Below are 18680 nucleotides of genomic sequence, written 5' to 3'. Positions count from 1 at the left end.
CGGACCCAATGATGTTCACGTCACGGTTGTACTGACGGGCTCGGTGTTGCAGCGTTGTCTCCATGGTCGCTGCCTCGCTGAGAAACTCCGCCACAGTGCGCTGTGGACTGCGCACCAGTCCCGCGAAAAGTTCTTGTTTAAATTCCCGCATCAGGTGACGCAGTTTCTTATCTTCAGGCATTTGTGGGTCTGCACGCTTGAAAAGGCGTGTCATGTCCTCAAAGAACATACGCACGCTCTCGTTCGGGCACTGATTGCGCGAGTGTAGCGCAGCTTCTGCTCGCTCCCGGCGGTCGGCGCTAGGAAAGGTGGCTTTGAAATCACGACAGAAGGCTGCCCAGGATGGGAAGGCAGCCTCATGGTTTTCAAACCATGTCCGTGCAGACTCGTCAAGAGCGAACTACACGTTGTGGAGCTTCCGCTCATCAGTCCACCCGTTGTAACGAGCAACTCGCTCGTAGTTCTCAAGCCAGTCCTCGGCGTCCTCGAACACGTCGCCATGAAAGGAGGGGTGTGTTCGCGGCTGATGACACAGGATGTGGGTGGGAAGCCTGCTCTCAGATGTCATTGCAGCAGGTTCTACGGCCGTCTGAGGATGTGTCGTCCTGGTAGCGGCCGGAAGGGGTCCGAATTCAGGGGGCTCTCCACGTAGGCGGCGGCCGAGGCGTTGATGTACGGGGGTAAGCTCCGTATTGGCAGGTTGATTATGCAGGACTGGATCAATACCTGGCAATTCCTCCACCAGATTTGTAACTTAACGTTACACAGAAGGCGCTCTGGCACTCTGACACCGAAGAACACCAACAGCCAGTCAGGGCAGCACGAAAGCGGAGCACCGTTTCGCTTCGTCGTCTTCACCGAATCGCCGGTTCAAATCTTCGTCGTCTATGAATGGCATGTGTCAATATTGCATGTTTATCGCCTTGCTCAGCAACTTGCGCTGCATCTGTAAGTGCAGCACATTTGTGCTGCACTTACAGATGCCAACATGAAAGACAGATGCAACAGGGATGAAGCACGTACTACCGAGTATCGGCTACACACCTGAATGTCTGCTTTGTCAACATGCATGGCGCGTGGTGTAAAAATGAACTACCACCATGTACCTATAGCCCAGTTGGGTGCCTTAATGAGCTACCATTAATTGCGACTGTGGACAGTAATATTTCTATTAAAAAAAGTAAACAATTCTTTGCTGTGGTAACAATAAGGTTTCCAAATTCAGATTCTCCGATTTTACGGAAGCGCTGCTGCCACTGACCATTATTTACGCTTCAAGTCGGCCCGGTTGTCGTTGGACCTGTTTCTCAACCTCGGCTCAAGCAGTGCTAAGCAATGCAGCTGCCCATCTGTAGTAGCGTTTATTTGCAACATAATTTCTTGCTGCTGTCACGCGCGGTAACAGCCGGCCGGCATCCAAATGGCAATCTGAATGTGCCGTGCGAGGAAAACATGCTAGTGAAGCCGTTCGTCTGCTACGGGCACCGCAAGTATGGCAGCTGGCAGTGTAGTTGGTAGTCATGTGGGCGCCAATGCATGACATCTATATTCTGTACAGGTGATGGCAACGATGGCGTATTTTCAGGCACATTTTTGTTATGTAGAGGTAATTCAGTCATGTCATGATAATAACTATGCTTAATTTATTGTCACATAGTAAAAATGAGGGGACCAGGTCACCTGCAGGAGCAAGTAAAAATAATTAGAAAGGAAGGAAAAAAATGTTTCTTACCGTGGCAATTGCTGTGTAATATCTTAAGCACCTGTGCTGTGACCGGCAGAAAGAAAGGGCGCAGGGAGAGAATAGCGAGGAGAGGTACAGAGGGGAGCAATAGCAAGAAAGGACAAGGGGAGCTTTGTACAGGGTCAGTCACACTTAGCGGGAAAACGACTCCTTGTGGCTGCACACATGCAGAGTACTGTTATGCCCAAACCAATAGGAAACTGATGCAGAGTTGCAGACGACACGAAGCAACAGATCGAGGTGCATCTCCCCATTCGCCACTGTGCATCGATTCATGGCTGGGCTGCATGCGATTGCGCTCTGCAGGTGCGTGGCCACATGGAGCTGTGTTACTTCTAAGCATGATTGACACTGTAGATTATTTTGCTGAAACAGTCTCTGTTCTCAAATGGGCATGTATGTTTAGCACATAGAGGGTGTCTAATGGTGAATATAGTGGTACTAGACATGACATTTGTCTCCCGATGGTAAATTAAAACTGTGACATAGAGCACAACCTTCCATTTCAGAATGTAATGCTGACTGAAAAGCTGCTTGCATACTAGTCCCTGCTTTTATGAAACATTTTTCTAGTCAGTGGAGCTACCATGGTGGTTAATACAATATTCAGTTCAGTTTATTTACCAGTACATTCCTTAAGGTTTTCAGTGCATTTAATAGAGGCTTTAGGCAGCTTGACGTATCCACTGAAGCCTTCACATGGCTCTGCACTGATGAAAAAGCAGTGAACAGTTTAGACATAAGGACAAAACTGAGTGCATCTTACTATAATTTCTTATGAAATTCACGATTGAGTGTATGAATATTCCATGAATGCAGAAAGGAGCAAACAGAATATTGTGGCACAATCCTAAGAGGAAAATACTCAAGATTAGCAGGGCAAAATCTACCTGGAACGTAACAAAAATAGGAGTTGCACAGCAATCAGCTTAGCATCACATTAACGAAAACGACAGGAAAAAATGACACAGATAATGTTTTGTAAATATTGTTACGGTACGCAGTGAAAGAGACAATGACGAATTGCTGGGCTAGTAGAGAAAGACGACGCTGCAGCTACGTCTGGTTCTCCTGTGAGTGTCCCTGACGGTGAACTGTTGCGGCTGCGACGTACCATCGCCTCCTAATATCTCGACGTGCCTCGTAACATCTTGGTGGAGCTGCTGGGTTAGACACCAATACCACAAGCTGGATCTCCGTAGTGGCCGCCAACTTGGTGCTAGCACGTAGCTACCTCTATAGCGGCACAACCAGCGCCCACTGTCGTCGTTGCGCAGCCTCGTGATCCGGGAACCTTTTGCGGCACCGATGACATCGACGTCGAAGACTGGCTCGCTATGTACGAGCGAGTCAGTAAGCACAACCGATGGGACGCAACGTTGATGCTTGCAAATGTCATTTTCTACCTGGCTGGTACGGCGCGTGTCTGGTTCGAGACGCACGAAGAAGATCTAACATCCTGGGACATGTGCAAAGAGAAGCTTCGGGATCTCTTTGGCAAGCCAATCGGACGCAAGCTCGGCGCTAAAAAGGACCTGGCATCGCGAGCACAGTCGTCGACCGAATCATATCTGTCGTACATACAAGACGTACTAGCTCTATGCCGCAAAGTGAACAGCGCCATGCCCGAGTGCGACAAGGTGGGCCACATCTTAAAGGGCATTGTTGACGACACTTTTAACCTTCTATTTTGCAAAGATTGTACGACAGTCAACTCCGTCCTCGAGGTATGCCGGCGGTTTGAGCAAGCTAAACATCGTCGTATTGCTCCCCGCTTCGACCGCTTGCCAAACACAGTTGCTACGTCTTCGTGTGAAGATCTGCCAACACTGCAGCAGCCGTCCCATGAGCCAAACTTGACCAGGATCGTTCACAGAGAGCTGGAGGCAATGGCCCCCGTCGCATTCACACCTCAGCCGGCGGATGCTACTATAGCACTGATCCAAGCTGTCGTTCGGCAAGAATTCGCGAACGTGGGCCTTAATGCGAGCGTAAGCCTCAGCTCTGGTCAGCCGTCCGCACAGCCATCTGTCCAGCCCACCGTTCCGGTGGTAGCTGCTGCGGCTCCGACTGCGCGCTTCCCGACGCGATACCCCGAATCTACCCGACGCTACCGCAACCCAGAAGAATGGCGGACCTTCGACAACCGACCCACCTGCTTCAACTGCTCACGTGCCGGCCACATTTCTCGCCATTGCCGCAGCCGTTGGGTTCCGCCACCTCGACCTCGCTACTATCATGATCGCAGCACCGCCTACGGACCACACCCAACCTCTCTCCGTGATATGCCCTCTCGTGACTTTAACCCGCCATCCCCGCGCATGTCCAGCCGATCGCCGTCTCCCCAGACCCGCCGTTCCCGCTCGCCCCTACCTCACCGTTCCTCGTCCCCTCACTTCTCTGGCCCGCTCCCGGAAAACTGATCAATGCAGCTCCCGGAGGTGAAGCTGCATTGACGACCCGGGCCGAAAATCCTCTGCTGACCCTCGCTCATCGCCGCAATCTTCTAGATATCTGTGTAGATGGTGTGCCTGTTACCGCCCTCATTGACACCGGTGCCCAAATTTCCGTCCTCAGCTCTTCGTTTCGCCGCCGACTCAAAAAAGTTGTCACACCTGCCTCTTCATCAGCCGTTCGTGTCGCCGACGGAGGCGTCGCTGCCGTCGTGGGACTTCGCACTGCGCGCGTGAGCATTTGTGGTCGAACTACCCCTGTGCTCTTCACTGTAATCGACCGCTGCCCTCACGATGTGATCCTCGGCATCGACTTTTTAACGGCGCACTCTGCCCTGATTGATTGTTCAAGTGGCCTCCTTCGCTTAGACCTGCCTTTCTGCTCCGACCGCACAGATATCAAGCCACGCCTCTGCTCCGCCGAGTTTGTTCGCCTACCGCCCGAAGCTGCCATGTATGTTCCTTTGGCCCCGTTTCCTGCTATTCCTGATGGTACATACGTCACTTGTCCAATCACCGATGTTGTTCTCCACCGTAACGTCATACTCCCCAACACTGTCCTGACCGTCACGGATAACAGAACCTATCTTCCCATCCTTAACTTTAGCCGCTCTGTCCAAGTTTTGCCCCATGGCATTGCACTCGCTGACTTGCTTCCGTTGGCTGACTGCGAAATTTCTGCCCTCAAGCCTGTGCCTCTGTCTGAACCCCCGTATCAGCTTCTAGTTCGACCCTTTTTACTTCCATGATAGCACCGGATCTGACACCTCAGCAAGCCGGTGCTCTCTCCGACCTTTTGCTTTCGTACAAGGACATTTTTGATTTTGCCGACCGACCTTTGGCCCAGACATCTGTCGTTACCCATCGCATCAATACTGGCGATGCCAGCCCTATTCACAGAAGGCATTATCGAGTCTCTCTTGCTGAGCGCCACGTGATACAGAAGGAGGTCGACAAGATGTTGACAAATAATATTATTGAGCCTTCCTGCAGTCCCTGGGCGTCTCCTGTCGTTTTAGTCAAAAAGAAAGATCAAACTTTGAGATTCTGTGTAGATTACCGCCACCTCAATCAGATCACTAAAAAAGACGTTTATCCGCTCCCGAGAATTCACGACGCCCTCGACTGCTTACATGGTGCCAGCTATTTTTCCTCGATCGACATGCGTTCCGGCTACTGGCAAATAGCTGTCGACGAACGGGATCGAGAGAAAACCGCATTTGTCACCCCTGACGGACTATACCAATTCAAGGTCATGCCATTTGGCCTCTGTAACGCTCCTGCGACCTTCGAGCGCATGATGGACTCGCTTCTCCGTGGCTTTAAGTGGACAACGTGCTTATGCTACTTAGATGACGTCGTTTTCTCTCCCACGTTCACAAGTCACCTTGAACGGCTTTCTACGATACTGGCAGTCTTTCGCTGCGCCGGTCTTCAACTCAACGCAAAAAAATGCAGCTTCGGCCGCCACCAGATCAAAATCCTGGGACATTTGGTTGACAAAAATGGTGTGCAGCCCGACCCTGATAAAGTTCGTGCAGTCCGATAGTTCCCTACACCACGTAATACAAGTGATGTGCGAAGTTTTCTCGGGCTCTGCTCCTACTTCCGTCGCTTCATTCGGAACTTCGCTGACCTAGCACGGCCCCTTACCTCCCTTTTGCAGAAAAACGTGAATTTCTCGTGGAGCCATGAACAAGCTCAGGCTTTCACAACGCTCATTTCCACGCTCACCGCTCCTCCTGTACTGGCGCACTTCGACCCGTCTGCGCCTACAGAACTGCGCACCGATGCTAGCGGACATGGTATTGGCGCCATCCTTGCCCAGTACCAGCACGGCCACTCTCGTGTGATTGCCTATGCCAGCCGCCTTCTATCTCAGTCCGAGCGCAATTATTCCATTACGGAGCGCGAATGCCTTGCACTTGTTTGGGCGTTGACCAAATTCCGCCCTTATTTGTTTGGGCGGCCCTTCAGCATAGTGACGGACCATCATGCCTTGTGTTGGTTGTCATCACTTAAGGACCCTACTGGCCGCTTAGGTCGCTGGGCCTTGCGATTACAAGAATACACGTTTACTGTTGTGTACAAGTCAGGCCGCCTACATCAAGACGCCGACTGCTTGTCCCGCCACCCCGTTGACCCTCCTGAACTTCCTGACAATACTGCTGACGACTGCATTTTGTCCATTTCGAACTTCTCCACATCGGCGTCGAACAGTCGTGATCCTTCCCTGCGCCCCATTATTGATCACCTGCGCAACGACAGCACCGATCCGCCCATCAGTATGTTTGTGCTGCTTAATAACACATTATACCGACGCAATATGCGCCTAGATGGTGTAGACCTTTTGCTTGTTGTCCCGACACATCTATGCTCTGCTGTTCTTGCGCACTTTCATGATGCTCCTACAGCAGGGCACCTGGAGTGTCCCGCACATACGACAATGTTCGACGGCGATTCTACTGGCCTGGCCTCTACCGCTCTGTTCGTCGCTACGTCGCCGCCTGTGAGGTGTGCCAGCGCAGGAAGACCCCGTCTCTTCACCCTAGTGGGCCCCTGCAACCACTCGCAGTTCCAACTGAGCCCTTTTCTCGAGTTGGTCTCGACCTACTCGGGCCATTCCCCACATCGACTTCAGGGAACAAATGGATTGCCGTAGCGACCGATTACGCCACCCGGTATGCCATAACCAGAGCTATCCCCACCAGCTGTGCCTCCGACGTTGCAGACTTTCTTTTGCATGACGTCATCTTGCTTCATGGTGCTCCTCGTCAACTGCTCACCGATTGCGGTCGCTGCTTCCTTTCTAAAGTTGTTAATGACCTTCTGCGCTCATGCGCTACGCGCCACAACTTCACAACAGCCTACCATCCAGAAACGAACGGTCTTACTGAGCGCCTTAATCGTACCCTGACCGATATGTCAATGTATGTTTCTGACCATCACCGTGACTGGGACATCTCTTTACCTTTCATAACATTCGCTTATAACTCCTCACGACATGATACCGCCGGATACTCTCCCTTTTATCTACTCTTCGGCCGCGACCCTCTACTTCCCTTAGACACCTTACTGCCTCTTGACGATTCCTCCTGCAGTTACGCTTCTGATGCCATCGCCCGCGCTGATGCCGCCTGTCATATTGCTCGAGACCGGCTTCGTGCGTCCCAGCGTTCTCAAGAGCACCGTTACGACCTCCAGCACCGTGACGCCTACTACCCTCCTGGCTCCCTCGTACTCCTCTGGCTCCCTGCTCGACGTATAGGCATGTGCGAGAAACTTCTGCCCCGCTACGTGGGCCCTTACCAGGTCTTGCGGCAACTTACTGACGTGACGTACGAGATTATCCCTGTGAACCGCCACTCTCCGGCAAACCATCATCCAGAAGTCGTGCATGTCGCCCGTCTCAAACCTTATATCTCGCGCTCACCTGTGTAGTCTACGCACCGGGGCTGTGCTTCTTCCGAGGGGGGGGTATTGTTATGGTACGCAGTGAAAGAGACGATGACGAAGTGCTGGGCTAGTAGAGAAAGACGACGCTGCAGCTACGTCTGGTTCTCCTGTGAGTGTGTCCCTGACGGTGAACTGTTGCGGCTACGACGTACCATCGCCTCTCAATATCTCGACGTGCCTCGTAACAATATATGCAAAATACTTTGGCGCTCTGTCCTGTCGTTTACGCCTCTTTCTTCTGCTACCTATTACGTTTTTTCGTTTTGCTGATAAGAACCAACTCGCCCAGAAGAAAGTACTTCTTAAAATACTGCCGCAAGTGATTTTTTATTTTTTTTTTTATTTATTTTTTTTTTTTTTTGTAGGGGAGAAATTTTGTTTATTGATGCATGTTGAGAATGGCAGGGAGAGTATAGTGCAATTTTTGTACACATTATAGTTAGTTCAGAAATGATGAACAGTCCAGGGAGTAGATATTAACTCTTTCCTTACCTTGGGAAAATGACCATATTTTGTAGGTTTTGATAGTTTTTTTCTGTGTGAAAGGTGTTGGATTCAATAAATAAGTGTGCTCTTTAGGCATATCTTTATGAACGAATTATGTGTTGCAATGCAAAATTTTTATTGCCAAGAAGATTTAAAGTAAAATGAACAAACCTTGTAATTATGTACTTGTACCTGTAACGAAAACTTGAATGTTTTGTGGAGTATGCAGAATGCTTGGCCTCTTGTTGGCCAACATTTTGTAAAAATGGAATATTTTAGTTGAATAGTATGCTTTCGTAAAATAATGACTGGACACGCTAAAGAAAGACTAAAACGAAACTAAATGGCGCACAGATGCCAATGATCCAGCCTAGTTTCTGTTGTCACTGTCATAACAGAATTCTGGCGGTAAGAGCAGCATGTTCTCACTGGCTGCTGCTAAGGATGCCAATGAAATCAACTGCAGATTAGGCAAAGGCCCGAGATTTGCAGTATTTTCGAGTTGGCCATTCTCGTTTTCAACTTGGACGCTACCGCGCTTTCAGAACTTTTTAAAGAAAGTGACTCCTCTTGAGAAAATAAAAAACACTAAGACGAAACTTCAGTCTGATTACATGCTAGATAGTGCAGCCTGTCCATAAGCAATGCGGAAGACTCCGAAATCGGCATGATAGGCATTGTTAGTGGACTAATAAACATACTATACTCTGTTTCACAAGCTGTGTGCAGCACTACGAAACCTAAGAGCGATGTGGGCCAGTGAGGGTGGTGCGCACTGCATAGCTGTGCTCATAATCTTTTGTGTCGTCAACGATAGGCACGTAGGAACACAGTCATGCAATGCATGCTATCCTTATTGGCCCAGATCGGTCTTAGCTTTCGTAGTGCTGCAAACAGCTGTGAAACGAAGTATAGTATTCAGTGGGGCGTTCGAAAAATAGCGCTGCGAGAAAGAAAGGAAAGGAAAACTGCATCGAAAACTAAACATCAATTGCACTGTTATACATGCCAGATAGCACAGTGTGTCCATAAGCAATGTGGAAGTTGCCTCAAGATAGCCAGCTAATGATGCTCAAGGGGCGTGAAAAAAGAATCTTGAGGCTGCAGTAGTAGAACGAAATGATCATAGAAAGCAATATTTGTGGTTGTGTTCAGCTCCTAACAATTCCTATTTTTAAATGAGATGTGCCAGTACAAGATCTGGAATATTCTTAATTATGCGAACAATTTTCTTTTGCAAACAGTTTGTTTAGCTGTCGTAATCCAGACTGGACTACAGTAATTGAGGCATGAAGAAAACACATAGTAAATTTGAAATGCCTAGTAAATTTTAAAGAAAGGCTTAGGATCTATGTCTTGATAATGCCCCCTTGACAGAGCATTATCGAGGTATTACATGCTGATCTAACCTGCTTATTTAGATAGCTAAGCTAGAGGCCAACATAGTGTTTACAAACATGGGCCATGGAAGGCTGTCGGGGGGTATATTCTGTTCTGGTGGATTAATAGCTTATCACTTTGCTTGAAAACTGCCCTCTACAAAAGCTGTCTGGTTTGAATAGCTGCATTTACCAGCAAATTTAGTGATCACAGTAGGCTGTTGGCTGACTTGAGAAACTTGCATGGTTTGCTGAGGAATGTTTAGTGCCCTGTTGTGAGAGCAATGTCCGTTATCACAGTACATATTTATTGTGACAAATTTAAAAAGATATAGCAGCTTTGAAATGGTGCTGCTTTTGCCAGCTAATAATGAAGGCCCCCTCTTTAGTGGCTCTGTGAAATGAGAATTCCATTTGCCTCTGTTTGTGTGGGCCACGTACATGCCCGATTATTGACTATTGTGTGTGGTTTTGTGTATGTGCCTGACTTGTGGTCACTATTGCCAACCGAATCTGCAAGGCTAACCTCATCAGTAGCCTGCAGCAACCTCATCTCCCTCAGCATGGCCACTCTGCCGTGCACAGATTTAATTGTTTTTAAGTGATTGTAAGTGATTGTTTATACTTGCAGGTCCTTCCAGAAAGGTACTTGGCTTTTGTTAACGAGGGCTCTTGTGTGCAGTGTGAAATCAAAGGACTACTTTATAAACTTTTGTTTAAATTACTCCCGAGGGCACATACCGTGAGCCGCTAACTCCCACTAAGTGACAGCAGCACCTCTGCATCTTGTTTTATTAGCGGTTGTTGTTGGCCTGTGAACTATATGGAGTCCACTGCTTCATTTCGTGATCATTGATAATTAATGTGCAGTGTCATAATGAATGAATTAACTGATGAATTTATTAATAAAGAAAACCCCGAGGCCATTTGGTGGGAAGGTGAAAGGTATTGGGCTTCATAAGGTAGAAGCTCCGAGATTAATTCTCTTTCGCCACTGTGGTGCACACTACTCAAGCATGCCATCAGTACACCTTATAAATTAAAATGGATCATTGATTTCTTGTTTTATATTTATTATTACCTTTAGAATTTAGCAGGCAGAACAGGATGCCATTTTTCGACTTAAAAATCAGGTGCAAATTGTCTTATTCTGCTACAAACTCTGAAGGAACGTTGGCGATAACTGTGCACAGTTATGATTCTTAGTGAAAATCTTGGAGTTGGACATTAGGCCTGAACAGTGCTATAAAATGTCAATAAATGGTCTGTTTAGTACCTGTGTTGTGGCCTGTTGCATTTGAAACATCTTGTCGAACTTATCATTAAGTTAAGCTATGACATTGATAATGAGAGGCATAAAGCTTAGGTGAACAAATGACAGATAACACATCTAGAATAACTGCGCTAGATTTATAGCGTAGACAAAGAATTTCTTCAACGTGCATTTTGGATGGAGGTCATTTGATCCTATTGTAAGAAATCCATTTGGGGTGCAAGAACTGAACGAAACTTGGTTGGGCTGGATACGGAACACCTTACTTGTAGAAGAACTGCTGGAGTTGTGATGCTGTGCAACAATTTTGGCTTAAATGACTTCAACATATGAATGTGTCAAAGCAGAAAGCTGGTCTGGTGCGTGTAGTGGTTAAACTAGAGAGACCATCGCATTTTACTGGGATGAAGAAACAGAAATGTATTTTATGTTACAGTAAAATTTCGCTTCATGTTTACCACTTGTCCGGTCTTTCTATTTCTCCATCCCTGTCCTATGCACTAGCCCTTTTAATTTAAGATGGATGAGTTTCAAAGTCTCCTAAACCCTTGCATAACGAGTTCAGATGCACTTCTTTTGTAATGGTGATGCTTGCTTCTTGCTTTCCAGTGGGAGGTTTGAATGTGTTAGTGCCCACTTCTCACCTTTCTTGCTTTTTTCACTTGCCATGCAGTTGGGCTGCCTAGGATAGGTAGTCATGTGGTTGACTACTACCTTCCTGCAGCCTGTCTGGCTTGACATTTCTGGATAATTGCAGTATCACTTTTTAAACTTTGTTCCTTTAAGTGGCATGACCACAGAGGTGCTGTTTGGGCATGCACATTGTCTAAGCATAGTCCCGTGCCTCTCTGTTCTCTCTGCAGACGGTCCTGCAGACAGTGACATCGGCTGTGCGACACTTCCTGACGCCATCCTGGCTGAGTGACGCCTCGTGCGAGCCTGAGAGCAGCGAAGCCGAGGAAAGGTCCGAGTTGGCTAATGGTGAGACACTTCAACTTGACGCTTATATGATATGGTCGTCGGATAATATGTTTTAATTTTCATTGCCCGTGAGAATCGTATCAGTGATATTCCACTGTAATGTATGGCTACTTACAGCTGGTACATAACATGAGACTTGTTGCTTGGCCTTCGCACTGCAACTTGAACAAGACTTCAGATTAGGCAGATTAGCGCTCTCTCTCCCCCTTCACTCCAATCTTTATGCAAGGATCTACTTCGGGCTCCTCCCTTCCCTTTCTTCCCTAAGAAAGGCTTTTCTTGCAGTGTGCCAGTTTCGGGCGTTAGGACAATGACTCTCAGCAGTGTGTGGTTTCAACACTGCTTGGCTCAGAATGAAGAAAATGCTTCATAGTGATGGTAAACATTCATGCATTTAGGTTTTGGTGCGTTAAAAAACTGCATTTTTGTCTTGCTGTATCAAAACCTGTGAAGTGTGCACACTTCTGTTGCCTTGTGGTTCTGGGGAATTCTTAATTTGCTCGTCATAGCTTACCCGAGAGTCTCACTTCTGACTGATGGCGTTTTTGGCGTGGGTGGCCCTTTTGTTGCAGGTGAAAGGGAGCCCGCACCTTTTGTGCCGCTGGCACCACAGGCGCCACTGATGCCATCACCAGCACCGTCATCACCACCACGCCCAACGCGTGACTGCGCTGTGGGGCCAGATGAGGGGGATGAGACAGCCAACGGGCCACCCAATTTCTCTGTGCCTGTGGTGCCACGGCCGGAGACTCCATTGCAGCGGACTTTGGAAAGGCCATTGGAGCGGCCCTCTTTGGGACGGTTGTCAGGCCAGCTGTCTGAGCGGTTATCTGAGCGGTTAGCGGACCAGTCGTTAGAGCAGCCATCCAAAAGGCCGGCTTCTACGCCAAGCCCGAGCAGCTGGATGAATGCTGCAGCTGCGTCCAGCAAGAGGCGAAAGGTTGCCCTGTCTCTTCTCATTTTGTTTTTTTGCTTTTTAATGTAATACAGGAACAACAGTTAAGCAACTATTCCTCTGTTAATGGCCCCATCTTGGTGGCTCAGTAGTTATGGCGCTTGACCACGTGGCATCAAATCCCAGCTGCTTCGGCCGCTTTTTGATAAAGGCTAAAATCAAGGCGCCCATGTGCTGTGCGATGCCAGTGCATGCTAACCCCAGGGGGCTGAAATTTCCGGAGCCCTTCACTACGGCGTCTCTCATATCCATAGTCGCTTTGGGATGTTAAACCTGATAAACCAAACCTATGTTGATAACTTTTTTGTAGGTCACTGTTGGCCTTGCCATTTCACCATTCCATCTAGTGGGCTGCATTAATATAAGTGTTGCATGTTTTTCGCTCCATCTATCATTCCTGTCCTAGTATTAATAAGCAGCTTTTTTGACTTTAGGCACTATCATGAACCAGTAACTTATATACACTAGAATGCAGTGCCATAAGGTAATCTATGGTGGCTTACTTTTGTAGAGGTTGTGTTGAACTTGACACTTTTGTTACATGACTAAATATTTTGCATGAGACATGACTTGGCTGAAATTTGTCAATTCCAACATAGGTGGCACTTGAACATGACAGAAAACTTTAGCAGGATTTCCCCTGTGTATTTAATATTGTCAGTGCGTGCGTTTCTTTGAAAGCTATTTTGCAGATGTTGTGTGTGCAGGTGAGGTGTGTCCAATAATTTATAGCTATATATATATTTTGGTTTGATTAGATAGAAGGGCCCCTTTGGCTAGGACCGAAACATGCTCATTTCTAGTGCTGCACGCCGGCCTATATATGCAAGGATTTGCATCTTGCATGGAAGTTTTTAATTGTCCGTTGCATTAGCTTTATTGATCTTTCGATGATATCCACAGGGGATGGCTCTAGTGAGTTCCTTCTCAGTACTGACGAGTTGTGTGGGCTACCTTCTCACTATCCTTGTGTTGCACACAGATCTGGTATGAGAACCCCCTGCAGTCACCTTTCTACTCTGGTCAGACCACATACGGAGGAGCAGCCGCCCAGAACCGGCTGCGGATGCTGGCCACTTCCCAGTCCTCTTCGGTAAGTGGCAGCTCCTTTTGCACAGGTGGTGTTTTTTTTTCTTTCTTTCTTTCTTTCTTCCAGACATCGCTGGTCAGAAGGCACTTACACATGCTGTTTACTTGTCTGTGTGTCTAGTAGCCGACCGATTTTTCGGACTCCCATAATTTGGACTTGCACGATATTTTGAACTTCATTCAGGGACCGTTACATGCCTCATAGGAACAGGTACATTTTGACGAGTCTGGAGTCGTTAGTAAAGTTCGGTTCTTCAGATTAAAATTGGCACTAGCAGTACTGTGGAGATGTTTTTTGGTGCAATATAGAGGCAACTGGGCATCGCTGTGATTGGTTTTGGGCCATGGTGAACTGTGCCATCTTGGATTTAAGCAGAGTCATTCGCATGGACTAGCTTGGTCCTTTGTTCATCGTTGCTACTTGAGGCAGTGGTGGTGGTGGCGGGGAAACTTTATTTCCAGCGGACAGCTGCTATCCCTTGGGTAGCGGCGGCGTTTTCAGCAAGGTTGATGAGCTTTATCTGTTTCCCCGGGTCGGGGCTGAGCAGTAGAGCCTCCCAGTGATCAGAGTCATATATGAAGTGGCTCGTAGGTAGGGATTGTGGGCATTTCCAGATCATATGATTTAGATTGGCTTTGGCATCACAATTTTTACATTTGTCAGAATAGAGTCCTTCTGAATATAGGCAACATAATTGGGGATCTGGATAAGTATTAATTTTAAGTTTATGCCATGCTTTGGCCTGGCGTTTGGACAGCATTCTGTCTGCAGGGGGGAATCTGAGCCTGGCAAACCTGTAATTCTGCAGGATTTTTCTAAGAAAACAACCTGTCCTTGTCAGAGTTTAGAGTGGGTGGGCTGCATGGGGACCCAGCTCGGCGGGACAGTTCTCGAGCTAGGTTATGAGCCGCCTCATTGCCAGCAAGGGAGGCATGAACAGGCATCCAGATTAGATGAATGTGCCACGAGGGCTGACAGTTTTGCACAATACGCGCTCTTATCGGGAGATTCTTCCCGTGTAATTGCATGTTGCCAGTTTTAAGTCTCTGACTATGGTTTCTACCGAGGATCCCGCAATGGCTGCTTCTTCTCCAATATGTGTGTGCTAAGTATGTACATAGTGCCCCAATTATGACTGTACCATGTTCTGGGGTAACCATAGCTACCATCTTTCCAGCCGAGGAATCTGCTGCATTGACATACACTACAAATGTATCATTAAAAAATGTTTGGTCAAAGATTTGGCTCTCTCTGCATGACGTTCAGGGTGAAAATTTGGGTTCATGTTCTGAGGTATCGGTGGGATGACTAAAAGCTCTCGTATATGTTTGGGAAGGTCAGTTGTCAAATCGCCTTGTCGTTCGTAATTTATGTAATTTATGCCTAGTGTGGACAGAATGTATCTGCCTGTTGATGCGCCTGATAGCCGTTCATATTATGAGATAGTGACCGCTTCAGTAATGGGGTGTTATGAACCACGAGGCCTAAGACTCTTTGTCGCTCTGTGAATGGGAAGCCCAACTGCTTGTGTGATGCATTTTCTTATTACGGCCTCCGCTTTTTTTTTTTTCCAGCTGACTTTAGACGTAAGTAAGGGCATATATGGGCTATGTGGCTGATGACAAAGGCTTGTACTAAGCAGAGAGTATTCTCTCCTTCAAGTCTTGAGGCAGTGAAAATAACGGTATGCTCTTTATTCTTATCATGGGGGCCTGCAAAGAGCATGAAATCTGGCTGTAAATGAAACATGAGCATCGTCCGTTGTGACTTAGATAACTTGCACGTGGGGGGGGGGGGGGGTCAAGTGCATTTGCAGAGGCTCTCATTCCGCTCCGTTTTAGTTTTTCCCTGCGATCGTCATTACCTATGGAAGCTGAATATTATTCGCTAGCACTAGAGTGTGAGGTTTACATTGGCACCATATCATGGTGAAAAGTGGAAAGTTCCAAAAGCATAAATGTGCCAGACAAGTAGCTGCTGTTCTAGTGGTATTGTCGCATGAGATAGAAAAGGCAGTGGCCACATTGCCAACACAGTAAACTCTCATTTCTTCGGTCTTTATGAAAAATGTGCAAATCATTCCAGGAGTGTGATTTATTGAAGGGCCCTAGAAATTACCGAACACCGTTTGTATCACGGCAATTGTGTTTAATGAGCTCCTAGAATGAGGTTGTCTATACTTTTCAGATAAAAAGCCGAGTGACAATGCCGATTTTTCACGGATTCATCAAGTGCTTTATTTTACGAAAACAGTCACCAGTGTCGAAAAACTGCTCCAAAATTCCAAGTGTCACCACTGCCCTTTTCGCAGTTTGACTCAGTAGCATTGGTGCCTCTTTACTAACAGCACGGCTGCGTCCTAAAAATGCTTCACCTCATGATTGTGTGATCACATTAGCAGAGTGCACTGTGCTATAATTCTCAATCGCGGGTATATCACATTTGAAAGGGGGTCATGAAATAGTTTGATGATACATCGATAATTTGATGTATATAACATGGCATTAGAGGAGCTCTACTGAGACCTAGAAGCGTGGATACGGTACGCTTACACTAGTGGCATTCTTCATGGAGTTATGCCGTGCCTGGCGGCCTACTGCCGGGAATCGCACGTGCAAACACTTCTCGTTCTGCAGCAAAGCAGGAGACGCAAGATCTGCTGAGAGCTTTCGGTCATCTAGGCAGACCTCACCACACAAGCATCGGGTATTTAGCTTCTCCGCATGACAGATATGTCGTGTTGCGAGCGAACTGCTGGACTAGAGGGCACTTTTCATTCGGACTCAATATTCACCTCATCAAGGGGTTTTACAATTTTAGTACTATTGCCAGCAGATGCTCAAGGCTGCGCACCTGACTTGGCTCCGCATGTGAAAGATGATGATGAGAAAGCCATTATGAGAAGCACCCCTTGCAGGGGCATGGCATGCATTTCGATATATTGAATGTTACCTTGAATGGGGGTTCGATAAACACAAACACCTCTACTATACTTTTGAATGGGGTTTTCAAGGGGATGTTTAGAGAGTTCGATATAAGCAATAATTCAGTATATCCAGGATCGACTGTATCAACATATAAATGAAACATGGGGAGCAGCAAAGTTAAGGAAAGTTTTTCTTTCTCTCTCTCTCTCTCTTTTTTTTTCTTTCACGGATTTATTGGACTGTTAAATTATTTGGGCCATTTCCCGGATCCTGCTGAGTTCGAAAAATCAGTTTGGCGACTGGGCATGGGGGGGGGGGGGGGGTTTACAGGGTGTGTGGCAGGCTTGATTGTTACTTTATGGAGTATTGCAAGTGCTTTTAGCTGTCTCGGATCTCTGGTCTGGTGTTTCACTCTAGGTACCCATTGTGGCACGAGGTGCAAAGTCCACGGGAGCTGCTGCCGGTCTTAGCAACACTACCCGCCAAATTCTGGCCACCTTGGAGAAGATGGCAACACCTATATCGGTATGCATGGATGTAACTTTTCCATTCTAACATCTTCATCACTGAAATTGTGGAGATGTCAGTGCACGTTAAAGAACCTTAGACGGTCGAAATTTCCAGTCCTCCACTGCGGCGTGTCTCATAGCCTGAGTCGCTTTGGGTTTAAAATCGTGGGATTTTAAACCCTACAAATAAAAACAAAAAATAACACTGAAGCAGTAGCTATCTTTGGTGGCGTCCACCAGTGTTTCTAACTCAAATACCCTAGTGGTGTTCCCTAGCATTGCTCTTCATTCACATGGTGGTCAAGGCAAATCAGCTCATCACTGAGCAGTTTGTGACTTTTCGCTGGAGCACTGTGATAGCAGTTGTCAGGACTGATTGATGTGCCTGTGTTCTTGCTGTCACACTGATTTTGAAATGGTACGAGACCGAAGCCACGCTGGAAATGAACTGTCCGGTGTCAGCACTGACATTTTAGCAGGTCCCATTAATTCTATTGCAGCGAGGCATGACTGAATTGTCTTGAAACCTCTGTGCAGGATGCCAAGCGTGTGCCGTTGAAGAGTAGGATGCCCAGCAGCGGCACATGGAGCCTCCCACACCGTGCAGATCCTCCAACACCAACACAGGTCTGATGTTTCCTCTGGGGAGCTTTTTTTGCCAGTTTGCATTGGGGGGACGCGACCTTTGAAAGCCAAAAAATTGAGAAAGAGTTGATTTTTGGTAGAGAGAGTATATTCTAGTAGTATGTGTTATAAATTGTCGTTTCTGTAATTTTCAATACATGGTTCGTTGTAGAAATACTGGAGGTTGATTATATAACAAGCTGCAGCAGCCCTGGAGCCATGAGCAAGCGCCGAGAATTCCGAAAGTTTGCACGTCCGCCATTTTTCTCCCATCAAACCGAGTGCCGCCATCATTGTCTTGATTTTCTTTGTGTGTGTTAGTGTGTGTGTGAATTCTTGTGCTCTCTTTTGCCACCTTCGGTGGCGGTGTGGTCGGGTGGCTGCTTTTGACTGCCACGCGTGCTGACAGATGGCCTCTGCCGGCCACTCCTGTGCGTCATCTGCCCAATGGAGCAGGCTCTTTGTTCTTGTCGTTGGCAGTCCTGTGCTTTGTGCATTCTCTTCCTCTTTCACAACTTTTGCTATAGCTGTCATTACTATATGTCGCCATTGCCTCTGAACAGCCTCTTGTAACGTGTCGATTGTTGCGTATTCGGTGACGATGCCTCATGATGCGACACACATTCAGTGCATAAAAGCGTGCTATGATGGCTGTCAGCATGGCGAAGCGCACCGCCAGCGACTGCACCGATGCTTCCAATGTTTTAGCATCTGCTATAACGGAACTTAGAAACTGAGGAAGTTTAGAAATGGGGCTGTCTTGCCCTATGGTACCTATCCAGGAATTGCCATAATGAATTTCA

The 18680-nt window shown here is 47.4% G+C and overlaps 1 protein-coding gene across 2 annotated transcripts in view; it reads left to right on the top strand.

The window, feature by feature from the left end:
• Positions 1 to 18680, top strand: part of Nup153 (nucleoporin 153) — a 53724-nt gene that overhangs the window by 6689 nt on the left and 28355 nt on the right. For both annotated transcript variants that reach the window (XM_084579098.1, XM_084579099.1), the window contains exons 2-6: positions 11655 to 11772; positions 12345 to 12712; positions 13710 to 13820; positions 17162 to 17269; positions 17791 to 17880. In XM_084579098.1, the coding sequence (XP_084435224.1) occupies positions 11655 to 11772; positions 12345 to 12712; positions 13710 to 13820; positions 17162 to 17269; positions 17791 to 17880 (795 nt within the window). The remainder of the gene's footprint in view (positions 1 to 11654; positions 11773 to 12344; positions 12713 to 13709; positions 13821 to 17161; positions 17270 to 17790; positions 17881 to 18680) is intronic.

The sequence above is a fragment of the Amblyomma maculatum genome, chromosome 9 (assembly GCF_055883805.1).
Source record: "Amblyomma maculatum isolate TAMU_Amacu chromosome 9, ASM5588380v1, whole genome shotgun sequence".
NCBI lineage: Eukaryota > Metazoa > Arthropoda > Arachnida > Ixodida > Ixodidae > Amblyomma > Amblyomma maculatum.
The sequence above is the reverse complement of the archived record's forward strand: the minus strand, read 5'-3'. Positions and strand labels throughout refer to the sequence as shown.